The following is an 18,561-nucleotide window of genomic DNA, read 5'->3' as shown; positions in this document are numbered from 1 at the left end:
TAAAACCCAAATTCAATAGCAGGTATCGAAGACTTAACAATAGAATAGCTAATAGGCTGCAGGCCTCATGACATTGTCCATGATGGTGGATGGTGCAGAATTTGGGCAATATGGTCAGATTTGGTTTACCTCAGCTGTCTGGAAGCCCTCGAGATACAAGTTTGCTGTGGACCAGTAGTGTGAAAATAGCCCCACACTGTGCCCACTCAACCCAAAAGGTAAGGAGCAGTCGAGTCTGTCAGAGCCGTATGGTGTCTGATGTTAACGGTAGCAGATACTGCCAGACTGCTCCTTTGTTTTAGCCTGCTTTGTGCTCGCCGGAGTAAGAACTTTGACAGACATGCTGTAGCTTTGAAGAGTAATTTAACAATAAATCCACTTTTTGGGGGTTGGTAAATTTACATGTACAGTCACTTTCTTACACTACCAACTGATCCTAGGCCCATTTTATTCTGCTCATTGAAACATTAAAAAGTGGGAAATTCCAGTAATTCTTTCCATTGACTTAGAAGAATTAGGTGTAAAATCTTTATATACTCTGGGACACACTCTCCCAGAGGTACGAGGTGACGTCACCTTCACCCCTCCTCAACCACACCCTACCCCTGCCATCATGGAGTGTTAAAGATTTTGTGTGTTGAACTGAGATTAGTAGTGGTAGAAACAGTACAGTAACAATGCTACCTTTGCTATTTTTAAGCTAGTAGTTTATAGTGTTTTCCCGTGTGTGTATAGTGCAAAATTTCACCTTGTTCAACATTCATTCACACCCCCTATTCTGTCATGCTCCATGTATGAAACATGAGCCATTACCACCTGCTACAGATGCTAAAACTAGAGTTACATATGTACCCACAGTTGTGTAATTCTTAATAACTATCAGATGTTACATCTACTCATTAAATATCTGAGAATAGCTGAAACATGTTGACTTAGATGGGGAGAGAGCAACAATCTGACAGAGCTGTGAGTGCCAGTGGTCCACAGGAGGGTTGTGGTGGTGGCCTTATAATTGAATATGTTTAAGACTAAATATGTTTACTAATTTGCAACAGCAAATACATTTTTAAAAACTTGTAATGATTACTGAAGGCTACAGTCTGTATCCACACAGAGAAGAAATATTTCTAATGAATGTATCCACAAACTAAAAGCACTTACAAGACATTTAACATCAGTCTATGGTGTACTTACCTTTGAAGATACTGAGGTCATGTTGTCAATTATTTTTCTCTGGGCATTTTAACAACCAGGGGAAGTTGCACTCCATACTTGCTGACTAATTTTAGAATTAATAGAATAAATAAAAGTTTTAAATTTTCCTTTCAGTGTGAAAAAGGATTTGAAACAACATTTAGACCTTCATGACGGCAAATAAAACTTGCAGAAAAAATACAAAATAATGGTTAGCTGAATGACAAAAGGACATTTTGCATGTCATATCTATGCATCTTTTTGTGTATCATAAAATGCCTTTTGGGTAAGGGTTTGGGTTAGGGGGAGAGTTAGGGGTTAGTCAGTGCAGAAATATTTTAGTGTGAAAGCAAACAATGTGGACAATGCAGTTCTCGCCCTGGAATATGGCCACTACCATAGTTCAGTGAATCAAAAGGCTTAATGGCAGGTGGAAGAAGACAGGAAAGTCAGATATAAAGGAAAGAAAAACTCCTCCAACATCACTGAAACCAACAGGTTTCATGTTATGACAAGCTTCCTTTGGGCCTTACAAAATGTGTGAATGCCCTTTTATTTTATTAAAGGATAGCTCTCAAATTCATATGTGTGTCTCAGGGCTCTGCACTATTGTTTTTAATCTCCTGTGGGTGTACGCAACTATGGCAAGTCTGCAAGGCTGTAGCTTCTTAATTTAATCTTACACTTATATTTTCTGTCAATTTTATCTCCCTGTGTGATGATATTCCAAAGCCCTCTATGCTGGTACTAAACCTCTGGTGTAGAAAGACAAAATTCCCTTTACTTTTAAAAAAAGTTATTTATTTTGCCAGACACACAACCAAATTTAAACATAGTTGGTCAAATCAGCTTAAAAATTTACATCAAGTAAATATTTTAACATTCTGTTACACTTCTGTTACCGTAAAACATGGTTTAGTTCCTGAAAGACAGTGGAAACTATTGATATGATGAATTCATCCTTTTTTTTGTGTGATAATCATTTATTTCATTTGTGTATAAGAATCAAAGGTAGCACTCTATGTTGTACCATAATTCATTTCATATTTCCCAGTAATCTCTGGAAAATCTTGAACATATAATGGAATAATTATTGCTAAGACACATGGATTCACACTCACACCATTATATAGTGGCAGTTTACAGAAGGGGATGGTCATTGTGACACAGCCCAGCTCATGGGATATTGACATTCATGTGGTGACCCTCCTAAGGCATGTGTTGATACCATTGATCATATAAATCTTAAATCAATGCGGCCCTGACCACTTGTAAAGCAGTAGTCCCATCTGAAATCCCAGCCTCCAGAGCTGCTCTCTGAGCATCACAGCATGCCGTGTTTTTGAAAAGCCTGCAGAGCGAGACAAACCAATCCATAGCTTCCCTATGGGCTTTGGGGAAGGCACACAGCCCAAATGCCTGGCCTGTTTGCAGTGCTTCTGAATCTCTGATGCAGACAACAGAGCACCATAGGCTGGGTTTTTCACAAAAAGAAAACAACAAAATGAAAATCGCTGTTTCAGTAGGAAAAAAAAAAATACATTAAAGTTTCACTAATCAATCAAATTACAGTAAATAATTTGTTATCTTCATTTGACACTGAAGCTGTGTTAGCAGTTCCTAGGAGCAGTTTTTTTTCATGATGATTGATAGAATACTTTATTGTCACATCCACTAATCAACTTACAACAGCCTGTAGTGCTGTGTTGATCTCATTCAAAGTTGTCATCAATTTTATGGCCATTTTTTGTGTTGTGTGTTTTCCAACTTCATCAGCAAAAATGTAATACAATATACAAAGAGATCAAGAACAATGTATTAGACAAACAGAAGTTAATAACACAAACCCCCCCCCCCCAGGCATAGCACAGTTAAAAAAAAATGTAATTATATATTAAAAATCAGCAGGGAGCAGAGAGGACTCCAGTTAAACACAATAAGTAAATATAGACTACATAAAAAATGACAGGTTTGCATTAGTTCAGAATGAGTATCAAGACTGAAGGAAGGCACGTTTGTTGTTCTTCATATGGCATAAGGAGTGCAAGAGACTTAGAGCAAAGTAGGTGATTTAGAAATTACCATTTGTTAACAGAGAATTTAACCATCAACAGGTAAAATTTGGTAATGTACTAAGGGGAATTATGCTTCTTTTCGGATAAATACAAGTACATCATACAAAGTTTAAGAGCGAGGGTCACAAATTAAACCTGAAAAACAAGAAGTGGCAAGCTCTTGACAGAAAGCAGTCTGAATCAATGAATGATGACAAAAAACACACAGATGTAGCTAGGAAGCTTGATAGTTAAGTAAGTCAGTATTTTAAACCCACCTGCCAAACTGTGATCGGTCAAGTCTTTTTTTTTTTCTTGCTGCAATCACTTTCAATGGGCATAACACCAGACCAATATGAATAAACAGATAAGAGACTTGGCCAGCAGTTGATAGGTCTGAAATCAGCTTGCCAAACCGACAGAGAAGTATCCCTACACTGCAGTTCCCTTCAGCTTTAATGAGCATATTAGCATCTTTTAGCTGCAGTTCATCCTTATTTCCAGAAGCAGCAGGCAAATGTTTTCAGACAAAAACCCACTGCACACTACCTGCTCAGAACCAAACAGCAGAGAGACACAGTTAGCGACTAGCTGGTGGACATAGTGGAGCATTTATCAGCTAAAGAGCTAGAAATGAGCTCCAGCAACTTTTTATCAGGCCTAATCAGCCTTTCTTTTATTTCTTAATGCACACCGCAGTTCATCACCATTCCAGAGCTGATAATGCAAGAGTTAGTGAAAGCTTTCAGTGACTATAACACCAACTCCTGAGTTGGTCTAGATCAGCGCTAAAGGTAGAGATAACATAAAGGTCAATGTTATGTGGCCAGACATATGACACCAAATGACCGCAGTGCTGGTCTGTGCCTACTGCTAGTTTGCTAACGCTTTTGCCATAACAACTTAAATGGTAAATGGACTGCACTTATGTAGCGCTTTCTTAGTCGTATCGACCACTTAAAGTGCTTTACACTACAGGTCACATTCACCCATTCACACACACACATTCATGCAGCACTTGTTCTATACATACAAAGTGCCCTCTAACATATACACATTCACACTCCAGTGATACATCGGGGGCAATCTAGGGTTCAGTATCTTACCTAAGGATACTTCGGCATGTGGCCTGGAGCAGCTGGGGATCGAACCACGACCTTCTGGTCTGCGGGCGACCACTTAATTATATCTTAATACAGACAGGGGATAAATGAGAAGAAAAACCTTGGAAAATGACCAGAAAAACAGGATGATGATGTCCTCATCTATATGGCATGAGGGGTCACTTAATAGTTTGATGGGTATGAAAATGATGTGATGTGTTAGACAGTGTTCTCTACCACTGTCCTCAAAACACCAAATGAGGGAATATCTTTTGGAAGAATAATGTTCCATCACTCCAGTAGAGTTCACTGGGAACTAGAATCAAGGCCAAGGCACACTGAAGCTGTTTTGGCAGCACGTGGTGACTCACTACCTGCTGACTAACTAACTAAAGACAGACATATTCTACTGTTAAGTAACAAAAGTTGTGAATAAAATCTGTGATGTGGAGTGTAATTTTTCTGTGCTACTCTCCACTCCTCTGTCTGTTTTTGCCTCAAGCTGTGTCTCAGTGAGCACACAGGAAAAGTCAGTCAGACTTGATATGGCGTCAGCATCAAATAATTTCCGCTCTGTGTTGGGATTTTAGCGAGAGGGCCAATGTCTTATAAAGCAGACAGCATGCTTTTAATAAATCAGACTTGCACACGGACTGAAATGTTTCATGCTGCTTGGATAGTTTATTGTCCCTTTGCAAATGTAGAAGACATCATACTGGCTTTATACTGAAAGAAAATGAACCATGGACTTTTAGCCTCATTTTAATTTCCTATACAGACAACCCTGACTGAAAGAAAGGACAGGAAAAACAAAACAACACACACACACACACACACACACACACACATACAAAATGCAGCTTTGGTTGTCTCAGTGCCAGTGTTACCTTGTACTTTTTTCCATGTTTAAGCTGCGGTCATATCTGCCTGGTAATACTTCATGCTTCATGGCCTACTCTCAGACCACTGAAGAATAAAAAGGATCTTTCTACTGCCACTTTTATTTAATTCATAAATGTTTATCAGGTGAAATGAGACATGTAGGGACCCTTTCAGTAATACAAAACACCAGACTTTGATACATAAATGGTATAAAGGGTCATGATCTTACAAGTATTCTACAAATTAAATTCAGGGATTAAAAGCATCAACCTCGCTCATATTTTATACTGTAATTATATTTTAGGTAGCATAATTAACAGGTCTGAGTGCTGTATAGTCCTATAGAAGAAAATCTGACAGCTGAAAAAGATGTACTGAATAAAAAAGACAGAACTGATAGAGGTGCCAAAATGTGTGCTCAAGCGAGTCAGAATTTATTTAATGTGTGATTATCTCCCGCATTTGCATGACATTCTGTTCCTCGGGACAAGACACTCTGTCTTATCTGAATCCGAGGACTCAGTAATCATCACAATTCCCCAACTAATAGTAATTGAATATCACAAGGTTTTATACAGAACACCTAAGCTATTATTTTCCTTGCATTCTACCGTATATTTCTAATTTTCAGAGTATTTGTAGAAACATGGTGAATTGCTACCTCTCATTCACTGCCACCAAATGAATTAGACACGCCTGAACAAGCGTAAAAATGAGTTTTGGATTTGTACAGATGAAACTTTGGGAATGATAGTTGCTTGAACAGTTAAACATTTGTGCCAATTGCAATGCAGAATATGAATATGAAAATGTACACATACGCATGCAGAAGCCAGCTAAATAGAAAATAAAGCATGTAGACATGCAGTATATGCAGCAACATTCGATGATATGTTATATGAAAGTTATGAGATGACAATTAATCATAAGTGGTATTGAGGAGGTAAAACTGGAAAGTTCATGTAAGTGACATGTTGATGCCATTAGAGTGCATATTGTGATGGTATAGTATTTGGTATTACATAATGTTAGGTAATATTTCACAATAGCAAACATATAGCATATACTTACAGTATTACAGAAGTATAACAATTTTCTTGTAGATGCAGAACTCAGTCCCCATCGCCAAGTAAGTAAAGGGCAAAGCGGAAGGCAGCAGGTTACTGTGCAAATAGCAGGCACATAGTAAAACACATGGGATCAAATACAAATGATCTGACAAGGAGTAAATAAGTAAATTTAAGTAGTATTATACCTTTCATAGAGCAAAGTTGCAAAGTGCTTCACAAAAGTAAAATTATTAAAGATTTAGTATTAAACATTACAAACACTAGACCGCACAAGGTGAGACAAACACCAGTTTGAATAGATGAGTCTTTAGCTGCCTTTGAACAAGTACCTTAAGAAAAATCCTTCACTTGATGAGAAGCCAATGTAAAAATGATGCGATGGGTGTAATGTGAGAAAGAAAGAGACCCAATGGACTGAGCAACTTGGGAGGCTAGGCTATTTGGGGCAATGACAGGGACCTTAGTCTTATCTGCATTTAGCTGTAAAAAGTTGTTAGCCATCCACTCCTCTATGGCAGTCGAACAATTGTGCAAAACAGACAACAGTTTATTTCATCAGGCTTAAAGGAGACATACAGCTGAATATCATCAGCATAACTGTGGTAAGAGATACCTTTAATTTTGCTAAAAGATATGAAGCATATAAAGAACAAATAGTGGAGAACCCAAAACAGAACCTTGGGGCACACCACAGGAAAGAGCAGCACAGAACACCTCCTATCCAAGATATAGGGGGGGAACCAGACCAGAGTGCTCCCAGAGACACCCACCCACTTCCTGAACCTTTCAATCAGGATGCTGTGATCTGTAGAATCAAAAGCTGCAGTAAGAACCACCAAAACAGAGCATTCACCCACATCAGAAGACATCATCATGTCACTGGAGACTCTGAGAAGACCTGTTTCGGTGGAATTCTTTCTGACGGAAGCCAGATTTATGTAGAATTTATCTACAGTGTTGTGTGCAGTCAAGACAGCAACAACTTTCTCATAAACTTTTGAGATAAAAGGCAGCTTCGATACAGGCCTGTAGGTTTTGGGAAGGGATGGTTTTAGGTTAGAGAGCTGAACACCTGCATTTTTAAAAGACACTTGGACACAACCCGATTGCAGGGAGCTTTTTATGTATAGAGACCAGGCATAGACTAACAGACCCAAATACATTTTAAGCATGGAAGTGGGTAAAATATCAGGGCTGGAGGAGGATTTCATACTGTCCACCAGATCAGAGAAGTCTTGCAGAGAAATAGAGTAGAAACAGTCCAAAGTTGACGGCTGAGTTGAATAACCAGAAAGGAGGGTAGAGGAGGAAACACTGCAACACTGCACTGGGTCAAATGAGAATGCAGAAAACTTCTCAGTTAAGAGGTGATTTAAGATGCAAGAGCCACTCACACATTTGCTGGTCAGAGAATCAAAGATTTCAAGATTCAGATTCAGATTCAACTTTATTTATCCCATAGGACAGTTGAGTTTTGCAATCCACCCAGTACGCAAGGAAAAAAAACACACAGACACACACACACACACACACAAACAAGCAGCAGTGTAGCGGGCTATGTCAGAGACAAGAAACAGGACACTGACACCTTGTCTGGCCCTGTGCTTACTGACTCACACAAGGGTCAGGCAAGTGGGGTTGACATTCACACTATAAATATAAAACATATTGGGCCAAGGCAGGTTGAACAGAGCACATTCATGATAAGTTACATGTACTTCCTCAAAACAAACAGAATCAATATGAAACCAAGCATAAAAACATGTTCCAGGGAATAACCCTAAAAACTGTATGTGTGGGACCAGACACATGTCAGGTTAAAAGATATAAAGAAAATCAGCAACAAAGCTACAAGAAACACATACCTGGATATTGAAATCTCCAACCATATTGAACCATAACTCTCTCCAACCTTATGATAGAGGTTAAAAAGCCATTGAATTTAGACATAAAAGAACTATCATGATCAGAGAGTTGATGAATCAAAAGACAATAAAAGTTGAATGATTTGAACGACCAACTTTGGTCATCTGAAGTCCAAATTGGAAAACTGCAACAATGCCTGCCATTAAATGTTATCTTTGTATGTTTGTTTGTATGTAATTTTTATTTTATTTATTTATTTTTTAATTGTCCATAAGAGCTGGTAGGTGGGAAAAGTGGGGACAGGTTTGTGAGTGGGCAGGGAGACTCAGGTGATTCAAAATGGAAAACAGGTAAGCAGGTGGATATGGTGGCAGGAAGAAAGTCCCAGGACATCTGGTGGGCAGATGGAGAGTGGCGGGAGATGGGGGCCAAAATAAACAGAGGCAAAGACAGGGATAATAAGAGTAGAAATGGTAGGTCTAGGGGAGTGAATAAGAGAGCTCAGAGACGAATCATGACACTATTTCTAAAAATCCCCACTTCCTCAAGTTTTATTTAATTCTCTTGCGTTACATTCAGTGACAACATTAATCCTGGATTCAGGAGTTCAGGAGCATAATAACCAATACATGAGAGGATTCAGTGTATGAATACTCACATTTTCCATTATTAATGTTGTATCTTGATATCAAATTCAAGAAGTGGCCCTTTGGCTACGATAAAGTTTTATTATATTCAAAGCAAGAAACTTCCTGTTGCTATCTTGTAGCTGTCAGATAGTCTAGATCTTTCTGTCTTCCTGCATCTTAATGCCTCACATCCAAAGACTAAGTGACAGATTGATAGCTCAGTTCTAATACCATGCCTGCCCTGTCAGACTGAGAAAGGCCATGTCTTCTCTCCTCCATTCAGAAGTTACATGACAGGAGAGTAAGTCATAAGGAGCACTGGTGCCATTATAACATCATCCTCATCCGTTAGTAAGTGGATTATGGGCCTGGAGCGCTGGCATGCTTTGATATGTGGTTTGGTTTTATTGGCTCTATAAGAGGACACAGTCCACTTAGTCCTCACTTTGATTCCAAGTAATGCCTGGCATTAAACTGTTTTTTTCCCATATCATCTGTATTAGCCTTGCAATGCAAGGGCGCTAATGCAGGATGATGGGTTTGAATTACATTTGTCACTGAGGAAGATTTGATTGAGAACCATTTGAAATCCTTGACATTTGACATCTAATTCTAGTTTGCACAGCGTTGAATCAAACAATGGCAGCACTTAACATTAAACCTCTGCTTTAATAGTTATATATTCAAATGCTAAGTTGTTTCCTTGTCTTTATTCTACCCCATTAACAACAACAGCCAAATGAAATCTCTTTAATCTAAAGTAAATGTGAGAATAACAGGGATGTCATCCGTGTTTTTTGAGAAACATTGAAGAGCAACTTAACACCTGGTTTTAGTTTCAATATACCCCTATTCATATTTAGATTGCATTCAAATCTACCTATTGTGGTACCCCATGACCACAATCAAACTCTCCCAACCCCCTCACAGCTCTGAAAGATTTCTCTGGTGTCCGTTTCCCCCTATCTGTCCACACTGGATACATTTCAGACAGATTTTTTGGTCTGTCTGACTTTTAATCAATACAGATGTCTACACAGGTGGTATTGTGGTTCACTCATGGCACTGTGACCCATCTACTGTTGGTAGCATGCTTTTAATTTCTCTTCAGATTACAACTCAAAACATATAGATGAACTGAATTTTAGATCACCACCAGAGACAGTAGTACCTGGAGTTTCACCACTTGGGTATGGTCAGAGAGAAGACAGGTGGTTTCTATTTTTGTATGTCAAAACAAGAGAGGCATTGCCTAGAGTGACTATGAGGAGTGAATGTGATGTTACCTTGTACTTGAGGGGTTTTATAATGGATGCATGCAGCATTTACCACTATGCATATATGTGCAAAGGGGCTTCAAAAAGTTTGTGGAAAAAGTACATAGCTAAAAATCATAAGCAGGGATTTTGATCTCAATGCATGTTAAATGCATGTTAAACTTAAACCGTTTTTTTCCAACTGTCCTTTTTCCAAGAATGAGGGTCATAAGGGACCAACTCCTGAGGGAAACATCTGCCTCTTCAGCTGCTTAATGCTTTACTTTATTAAATAGCTAAATGCTAACTTAGTCTGTCTGTACTTTAGCACTAAGAAGGTTCATTAGAGCCTTTTTGCTGAAAATAGCTGCCTGTTGCAGCAGGAAAGGAGTTTGATGAGACTAGCGAAGCTAAACCTAAACAGTAAACTAAAAGACGCTAAAATGCTTTGTAGAGCTGCAAACTACAGAGTTGAAAATTGTTTGTCCAGTTGGTTGGTAACTCTTTTCACATTATATATAGTCATTGATCTATTGTTAATACAAAAAAAATATTGATTAGTGCAGCCTTAAGCATTAAATGTGTATGATTAAATCTTAACACGTGATCAAGCTTTGCTTCATTTTGTCACATCTTACAACATGACTGAAGACCATATAAATGTGTACCCCACAAATTCAGGTTTCATCTCCACAATGTCAGTGTCCTTTTTGGTGGTTGATATATGACTGGATTAAGTCATTGTTTTAGACTAAGTGAGTGTGAATAAGAGAGTTCATCAGTGACTTTCAAAGTGCTGAAAATTTAATCACTGGAAACCAAATTACTGTGGTCTCCTCTCTGACCACTGTGCATGGAGATTACCTGCATAAGTGGCCCATATCATCATGTCATTTGTTAATGTCCTTGACTATGCAGATTAAGCAAACAACTTATGCAAATAGACCTTTACTTTTGCCAATTTGAATTAATATGAGCAACTGAAACCCTCATTTTTATTCAGCCTTGGAACTCCTAATATATTTGAAGAGGGATTTTTAAATGTAAATTACTGATTAAAATCCATTTTTCATTTCATCATTTATGCTTATCTTTCCGTAACCCTGCTTATTTGACTGAAGTGACCTGGGTTAATTCTAGTTCTATTTTTTTTTCTTTCATTCTTCATTCTTTTAGTCTCGTGTAATTATCTTATCAGTTTTCACTTAACCCTTGCTAATATACTGTTTATATTGTTTGTTTGACTATTGCTTAATGTCATTAGGTCACCAATTTTATTTCAAGAATACTTCAATAATTTTAAAACAGGAAAACGTATATGAAATTATAGATCACTTTGTGTCAGGGTTGGTATTGTATAGCCATTCCAGACAGAAACATCTGTATGTACCTGGCTGGAGGGAGACCATATCCAGTTCTTTTTGTTCTAATTCTAAATGGGCTTGTAATTGTCTGACTGAGATAGAATCACTTTTTTAAAAATCCATCTCTAGTGGCAAATTACTGCTGTCTTTCTCTCTTTGTGCTGTCACCTTGACATTTTCAGAACTGTTTTTGACATTTTTTCAAATTGCACAAAGTATCTGATTTTGATTTCAGTTCTCAGCTTGGTAGCATCAGATTAGACATAAGGATGGTAAAGTGCACATAGTGTATGTGCAACATTATGTGCTCAAGTCACAATTATGGTCATGCCTGCATGTTATCTTTCATTGCGTTCTCTAAATTATCATTTTCTGTAACCTTACAAATGCAAATAATGGAATTAGATAAAGAATGAGTCGAACTGCCTCTCATTGCTTCTATTCATGGGGGAGATATGGTCTGATATTCAAGCTGACAATCACTGTCTCTCCTGTGTTTCCACAGGCTGTGTGCTTTTGACTTGCCTTGACTTTGATCCATGTCCTCCTTCTTGGCCAGATTCTCTGACTCTTCTCTTGCCTTTTCCGCTCTGTCTTTGACTCTCTCCCTCTCGCTGTCTCTTTTTCTTTCCTTTTTTTGTCTGATTCTGTCTCTGTTCCCTGCTAACCTGTCCTCGGGGCAGGCTCAATGCCCTTCATATGTCCATCTTGTGCCCATGCCCAGTCCTCTACGCCTGCAGGTGGTGGAGTGGATACTGCTGCATCCCTCAACCGCTTCATAAGTCATTAAAATCAGAAAGAAAATGAGTAAAATGAAAGTGGTCATGACCCAGTCATCTGGTATCAGTGCTTCCCGGAGTACATCTATGAGCTGATATTTAAAGTCACAATCAACTTTTATCCTCTGAATTTACAATAACAGAGTTATTTGCCATTGGAATTTTTTCACATTTCGGGCTTGTGATGAAAAATCAACCCATGTTGATCAAACTCTGAAGAGGATAACACCAGGGGCACCTTTATAAATGATAATTTCAGTTTTAGTTTAGGTTTAGGCTATCGTTACAATCAGTAATAATAACATCGTACTCATACATCATACCAAGTAGATATCTCTTATCTGGAAATGTGGTGATGTTGCTAAAAAGAGGTCAGATGGGGGAAGGAAAAACATCTTGTAGTGTTTAGAGTTTAGCTTTTTGGTGAAACATTGTAGAGTTTTACCTCTCTGGGCCTCAAACACATATCTAAATGAAACTTCCTCAGAAGTTTAGAGAGGAAAGACCAATAAAGGTTAGAAAAATTTTTGGAGGAGAAGACAAAATTGTTACTTAGATTGTCCTCTGTAAACATCATTCACAGTATACAGACACCTAACTTCCTGCTTCAGCTTACTTGCTGCACACAGATTTTTTGTGCAATGAGGAATAATTATGAATACTTCATGTGTACTCACTGTGTACAGTTTTATTTCCTAACTAAATTGTTTAGATAATCTGGCTAAACTGTCATCTTGTTTACAACCTCTTTGTTGGAATGTTTGTGTTTCTTTACCTGAACCTTATGTCCCCAAAAGTCAGCACTTACTTGTACATAAACTAATCATAATCTATGTCCAAAATAAGTTGTAATAAACTGGAATTATCCCTCAGTAAGGGGCTATCTCAAAGTGGGTGCCATGGGTGCCACAAAATTTCTTCTTACTGTACATTTGTGATAACATTGCATTACATTAAAGGTAATTTCATTTTTTCTTTGTATTTTCTAATAAAAAAAAGTGTCAAAAGAAAAGAAATAAGCATACAACCTTGAAATCACCATATTTAAAACTATGTTAAATTATTCCAAGAGTCATAACATGACAGGTCATGGACCTATGGGCTGAGCTATCTCATAAGTCATTTGATGCATCAAGTCCTGTCATCTTTGTGAGATTGCCAAGCGCCAAGCAGAGGGTTCTTGGCCAAGAAATGGGTCAGCATATAATCCTTTACAACCATGACTCATAATTTGTTCACTTCAGTTTTTGTACAGGTTAAATAAATGAGAAAGGATATGATTTTTACAGAGATAGACCTCTCCATTAAAGAGTAGTTTAGTGGATGTGTTTTGACGCAGACAGTTGCCCGTTGGATTACATGGCAGTAGCTGCTCATGGTGGCCTATACTACCGATTCCAAAGACTTTTGTCCCTTTGACCCAATCATTGACAAATCATGAGAAAATAAGGTCCAGGTTGAAAAATACTGGATACAGCAATCATCATCAGTTAACAGTCATGTTCAGAACTTTCCTGTTCTTTGTTTCAAGGTGAAATGGTTGCACAGAAGCATGAGAGCTACTTTCATTTAAAAACACTGTATGTGTTAAATTGCATCTGCAATGTTTTTCAAATTGTACCGTTGGCATCATGACTATGGCTTTGATCCGTATTCTACTTGGCAAGAGTCTCTGACTCTGTTCTTGCCTTTGACTCTCTCCTCTCGCTCTCTGCCCCCCCCCCTCATTTTTTCTGTCTCTGCTCCAAATGCCACCCTCCTTCCCTCAGGGCGGGATGATCGCCCTTCTGCTGTCCATCCTGTGCCTAGTCCTGATCCTCTACACCCGCAGGCGCTGGTGTAAACGCCGCCGTATCCCTCAGCCCCAGAAGAGCGCCAGCGCTGAGGCAGCTAATGAGATCCACTACATCCCCTCAGTGCTGATGGGAGGCCAGGCCCGAGAGAGTCTGAGGAACTCCCGGGGTCAAGGGCCGAACTCCAGCGGAACCCTCAGCATCCGCGAGACACCGATTCTGGATGGGTACAAGCGGGGTTTGGGTGGATGGCGGATAAATGTAATCTGAAATGTTTAAACCCAATGATATCCACATGAAGTTGCTAGTAACAACATTGTAATATTGAGATGAATTATCTATCAGTGGATGTCATTCTACACTTTTACACAGGTTAGAGTTGTTTGAAATTCATTGCCCAGAAAGTAGCAGTAGTTTACAACTATTAAAAACTGGCACTCTGCAGTGACGTGAGGCTTAAGCTTATAAATCCCCTTACCTTATCAGTTCATTCCATCGCACCTTAAAATTTTGACTGCTCCATCAAGCACATCAGCCATTTGTGATGTTTATTCTAATTTAGATAAGTCAAGGCTAATTAATATCTACCTCATCCCTAGGTATGAGTATGACATTACTGACCTACGTCACCATCTGCAGCGGGAATGTATGAATGGTGGCGAGGAATTTGCCAGCCAAGTCACCCGTACCCTGGACTCCCTCCAGGGCTGTAATGACAAGAATAATATGGACCTCGCACCTGGTAAGTTGACTGATACACAGGCAGTAAGGTCAGAAAAGAAAAAGTTTATGATGAACATGAAAAAAATAAAAACAGCCTTAAAGTCCCACTAAATAATATTTTAAACTGTGATTTATATATACTACGCTGATAAGCCAAAGCATTATGAGCAGAGTGGCTACACAGCCCAGTCACATATGCAGCAGGGTGTGATGCGTCTGTGTTGTAACCAATTCCTTCCATAATCATCATTCTGTTTGTGCCACAGTAGCCCCAATTCTTGGCTCATCATAAATGTAATGTAAAAGAGGTTTAAGGTTAAGATGAACCTTATTATTTTTAACCCGCATAACACCTGGTGCTCATTGTCTTAATTGTTACATCTCTCTGGTATTTCTTGTGCAGACATGTTTCGTTCTATAATACTGACAGTGCATGTGTTGTTCATAGAGTAGATGACCTAATTAACACATTACTGTATTGGTAACACATTGAACAGAAAATATTTTGAACCTAACTTCTAAAGCCTTTAATCAATATTAAAGGAAACAGTGGAACAATGGATCAAATGACTGTGTTTCATGTGGAAGGGGCTGCTCATAGTGTTGTACCCAGAGAAAATCAGCCTCAAACCTGTAGTTCCCCTTAGCTATTCAGAGCCTTTTAGTGTCTTTCAGGCAATTGTTTTGGTTTTCAGTATCACCCCTCTCATCAATCTTGTTTCCAGCAGCCAGACTGGGAAAATTAGCATCTTGGGAGTGAAGGGAACATTTAGCAGCTAAAAACAAGATATTTTTCTCCAGAGTTGGTGAGGACCAAAACAGAGCTAAAAGGAGACTGAATATAAACGTGGAAACACAACTCAAAATGAACACTAATGTTGCTCTGTAAAAACACAATTTTGTCTGAAACAAGTTGAAAGTGACAAATGTAATCAGTTTTTCTCTAGTCTCGAAAAACTTGATGCTGCTGATTTTCCATGTAACGATATTATGAATATGCCATTTTGATGTAAATGGATTGTTTATTCAAATATAAATGACACATTCATTTAAATATAAATTGCATAGATGAAAGTATGGAGACATGTTACCTAGTATTTCTTAACACACTTTTTTGAGGTAATCACTGCAACTGAGTGGTTTTTGCAACTCTTTCAAACTGCTCTGTTTCTGTCAGGTTTAATGGCTGCTTTTTTCCAGGTGCTGTTCTTCAGCTTTCACCACAGCTGTTCATCTGGATTAAGACCAAGATTCACAGCAGACCACTTAAAAATGGTCTAATATTTTTTTCTCATCCATTCTTTGGTGCTTTTAGATGTATGCTTTGGGTCATTGTTGTGGTGGAGGAGCCATGACCTGTGAGTGAGACAGAGCTCTCTGACATTGGCCTTTATGTTTTGTTGCTGAATTCTTTGATCATCTTCTGATTTCATTCCCTGCACAGATTCAAGGCTCTTTGTGCTATACATAGCAAAGCAACTCCATAACATAACTCAGCCTCCTCCATCCATTTTTTCCTTGAAAGCTTCAGGTTTTCTTCTGTGAACATAGAGCTGATGTGACTTCTGTCTGAATCTGTCCAAAGGACATTCTCCCGGAAGCATTGAAGTTTGTCAACATGAATTGTAGCAAACTCCAGTAGGGCTTTTTCATGTTTCTCTTTCTAAAGTATTCTCTTCCTGGGTCTTCTTCCATGAAGCTTACTTTCATTCAGAGAGACACTCTTGTACTTGGCTCCTGAATGAGGTCAACTGGTGTCCTTCTTCTTCCTTCTTCTTCCACACTTACTTATCTCCTCAGACACCTCCTTTTTTCACTTTCTCTTGTCAGTGTTCAGTGTGGTGCATGTAATACCAAACAGCACAATGGAGCACTTTTCTCCATTTAAATAGACTGAACGGCTGATTGAAAAACTTAAGACACCGGTGATACTAATAAAAGTCAATATTCTTCTTCTAACAGGTACCAGTAATTTTTCCATGCCATTTTAGAAGCATTTTGAGGTATAAGCAGGAATTCAGCTCTTTTCACAGCTTCTGTCTTTTATTCCTTGTAAACCAAAGGCATGCAGGTATGCACAACAGGCTTTTAATTTCAACACTTTTCTGGAAGATTGAAGATCATTGTTTCAGTTAGATGTGAGGGTACCAACAATTTTGGCCACATCTGTCATCTCTGTTTCCACTCAGGTTCTTTAATGCACAAATTGAAAATATGCATAAAAACAGGTGGATGGAAACCCACCAGGTGTCTGCTTGATACAGACAAATAGCAATTTGCATTCACCACAACAATTTTATAAGATGATAATATGTAAAAGTTAAGTCAGTATTGTTCTGCTCCCCTCAAGTGACCAAAAAACCTTTATTTTTACAAAATCTTTTCATGCGATAATGTTTTAAGATACAATATGTTGTTATTTTATTAAAACCATCTGGAGCTGCTATACTCTTACTGTGCCTGTAAAACTTTTCTAATAAGTCTGTGTGGTTGAGGCTTTCACAAACAAAGTAGCAAGGTAGTATGTCAAAAGGGTCACATTTGCCACCATTGGGGACAATATGAAAAGACACAATTAATTATTTTCCAGGCAGGGAACAGTGTAATTACATTAACAATTACAGTAATTGAAATAATCAGCATGGAATTGAAGAAAACTAATTGGATTTTACATTAAATACCAAATCACATTTTATTTTCTCAAATAGATGGGAAGCAATCACCTAAATGAATGTTGACCCAGTGATACAATGTGAATTTCATAAACATGAAGGCTGGAAATGCTTTGTCGGTGTAACACTCACTCAAATCAGGTACTGCATTTTCTTAATGCAGACAGTACAGTGGATATAAGCATCAAAACTGCATGTATTCTTTCAGAGTTAATTCATCACATTTGAAATAATCAAATGCTGCCCATGCCTGCCAAGAATTTGTTTTAGAGAATATATTTTTCATAATCAGCAGACATTGTAGTTGAGTACCACTCCCATGAGAATCACTCTATGAAGTGGAGTAATTTTGATGCAGGTATACTCTCTGAATTTCAATTAGCAGATTCAATGCTCTTATTCATCAAGAGATTGGTTATGGTGACAGTGCTCTCACATGGTGTTCTTATGAAATCCAAACAGCCCCACCCCAGAGGTGATTGAGGCAGAGTAATCCTGTGCATTATGCATTTAAGATGGTTAATGCGATGGACTAGAGGAATAGACAATTCAGGTAGCAGGCCACTCATCGAATACTGTACAACTAGGGAGGTCACTCAGAAAATGACACTGTAATTTGGACTAAAATAAGAAAGATTTCATGAAAAAAATAATAGCATGTCACTATTGTATGGTATCATGTGATATAACTGGCCCCACATAAATGTCACAAAATACAGTCCACACTGTTAGTATTTGGGCAGTTAAATATTGTTAGATCCTCTGGTTCTGTGCTTCGGCACATTTAATCTGAAATAAAGTGGATTTACATCAATATAGAAATAAATGTGTAGGAGATATATTTGAAACGTGAAAAGTGCCCAGAGTTTAGGGATTCAAAGGTAATTGGACACTTAACTGCTAAATGTTTCTTGGGCAGTTGCGTGTTGTTTCAGACATGCGCCTCTGAGTTGATTGAGACCCGAGCTTTACCATTTAGATTGAGGTGGAGTTGTATGTCACTATGAGGGGTGATGAGGCTCAAAAAGCATAAATCTATCACAGTTCAATTCAATTCAATTCAATTTTATTTATATAGTGCCATATCACAACAACAGTCATCTCAAGGCACTTTTCATATAGAGCAGGTCTAGACCGTACTCTTTAAAATTAGTATTTACAGAGAGAGACCCAACA

The 18,561-nt window shown here is 38.3% G+C and overlaps 1 protein-coding gene across 5 annotated transcripts in view; it reads left to right on the top strand.

Moving 5' to 3' along the window:
* Positions 1 to 18,561, top strand: part of astn1 (astrotactin 1) — a 342,836-nt gene that overhangs the window by 65,969 nt on the left and 258,306 nt on the right. For all 5 annotated transcript variants that reach the window (XM_018695889.2, XM_018695888.2, XM_018695887.2 and 2 more), the window contains exons 3-4: positions 13,967 to 14,217; positions 14,590 to 14,732. In XM_018695889.2, the coding sequence (XP_018551405.1) occupies positions 13,967 to 14,217; positions 14,590 to 14,732 (394 nt within the window). The remainder of the gene's footprint in view (positions 1 to 13,966; positions 14,218 to 14,589; positions 14,733 to 18,561) is intronic.

This window comes from Lates calcarifer, linkage group LG4 (assembly GCF_001640805.2).
Source record: "Lates calcarifer isolate ASB-BC8 linkage group LG4, TLL_Latcal_v3, whole genome shotgun sequence".
Taxonomy (NCBI): Eukaryota; Metazoa; Chordata; class Actinopteri; family Centropomidae; genus Lates; species Lates calcarifer.
This window is presented reverse-complemented; position numbering and strand designations above follow the sequence as displayed.